We start from the raw sequence: 1,624 nt of genomic DNA on the forward strand, positions 1-1,624 counted from the left end.
TTGCTCGAGGCGCTGAAGTTCTGCTTCAACCTGTGGCAAGGAAGGGTAGGGAACCGGTCTCTGGGGCGAAAAACTGGGATAGCTTCCGGTCGAAGTCGAGGAGCTGCCTGTACGGTGGAACAGTGACCGATGCTCCAAAACCGTAGCGAAGCACCAAATGATATCACCGGACCAATCTGGAGCAGCAACCGGAGAATCGGCTGGTGGCACCAGTCAAGACCCAGGCAGCTGTCACACAACACGACCCAATGAATGTCGTTCCCTCGGAAGAGACGCAGCATTCCAACTCCCCGGAAAGCCCCAACCCAACACCACATGCACAGATGGCAGTTCTGGAGGACCGTTCAGCTGTAGCATCCTTTCGGTGCCTAACTGCCACGCCACTACAAGAAAGTACAGCGGCTAGGTTACTGCCAGGTTGCCCAGGCCTAGACAGGGGAAGTCGAGAGGCAGAGGTCGGGTTCGAACCACGGACCTTCCGGTCAGTAAATCCGCGCTCTAACTTGGTCTACTTGGATGTCTGACTGGAGGTCGCTCAAGCGTGTGCCAAAGCTTCTCCAATACAATAGCGATGTCCGAAGCAGCGTAAAACCGCGGTCGGAACGGACGACCAATAAACAGGATAGTAAGGAATTTGAGAAGTCCAAAATATGGCGTCCAATATGAGCCCTTTGTCCTTGGCTTGAGTTAAGCTGTCCATAAACACAAGCATGTTTGTCACGCAAGAACGGTTTGAGAGAAATCCGTGTTGATCTGGAGATATCAGGCTGCTGGAAGTAAGATGGTCTAGGACAGCTCTCTTCAGAATTGGTTCCATCGTCTTGCACGGCACTCTAGTGAGACTTGTAGGCCTGTAGCTGCCAGGCGATAGTCGACCACCAGTTTGTAGATTGGCGTGACAATCGCGCCCCTGAAAGCAGGGGAAGGCGGCCTTCGTCAATGGACTCACAAAAACACCAGATAAAAATGACCTGCGGTGTGGAGGATGTCTTCTTTCAGGATCCTTGAATGGACTTCGTAGGGCTCCAACGCGCAGAATGTGCTGATCTTGTGCAAGAGTTGTGTAGTAACGGTATTTTCCTCAGCTTAGTTCTCGGTCTGCGCCTCCCAAGCTAGCGTTCACGTCAAAACCACCACCAAAGGTGCACAAGGTCTTTTAACGCCCAAAACGAAATCAAGATCAGTTGTACAGCGCTTCGTATATATAACGTAAGCGGCTATAACTTTCAGGAATTTTCTGACGCGTTCTGGATGCGCCACTAGCAACCGGCATTTGGCCAATACTGGGTCATGATTGGCTGTTGGGTCCAGATTGTTGACCAATCAGATCTCGCCTTGATGCCGGACCGGCAAGCGTCCCGAATTCTGGGCCAACCTCGAGCGGGCCAGGCTTATCGGCGGAGCAGCACCTAAAGACGTGCGGTATAGTGGGATCCGTGTGGATTGCTGCCTAACAAGTTGGCAGATGTCCTTCACACTGAAGCCCAAGTCAATTAGGGTCCTTTCACAGTTACGCCTTGACGACAGTGGATGTGGCGAGGACACTGGGACTGAACGTAGGCCCGAATGGTGTTCTCTGTAGACCTCAGATATCAATACTGGATCACTCGTAAGTTCATCGTTC

The 1,624-nt window shown here is 52.2% G+C and overlaps 1 protein-coding gene across 1 annotated transcript in view; it reads right to left on the reverse strand.

The window, feature by feature from the left end:
- T265_00241 (hypothetical protein) overlaps window positions 1–1,273 on the reverse strand; it is a gene marked incomplete at both ends in the record, with an annotated part of 8,741 nt that extends 7,468 nt beyond the window's left edge. Inside the window, 3 exons of the mRNA XM_009163949.1 lie at window positions 238–508; window positions 620–1,047; window positions 1,210–1,273. Of these exons, the coding sequence (XP_009162213.1) occupies window positions 238–508; window positions 620–1,047; window positions 1,210–1,273 (763 nt within the window). The remainder of the gene's footprint in view (window positions 1–237; window positions 509–619; window positions 1,048–1,209) is intronic.
- Window positions 1,274–1,624: the final 351 nt, after the last annotated feature.

Source organism: Opisthorchis viverrini (genome assembly GCF_000715545.1).
Source record: "Opisthorchis viverrini unplaced genomic scaffold opera_v5_2, whole genome shotgun sequence".
In the NCBI taxonomy this organism is placed as follows: Eukaryota; Metazoa; Platyhelminthes; class Trematoda; order Opisthorchiida; family Opisthorchiidae; genus Opisthorchis; species Opisthorchis viverrini.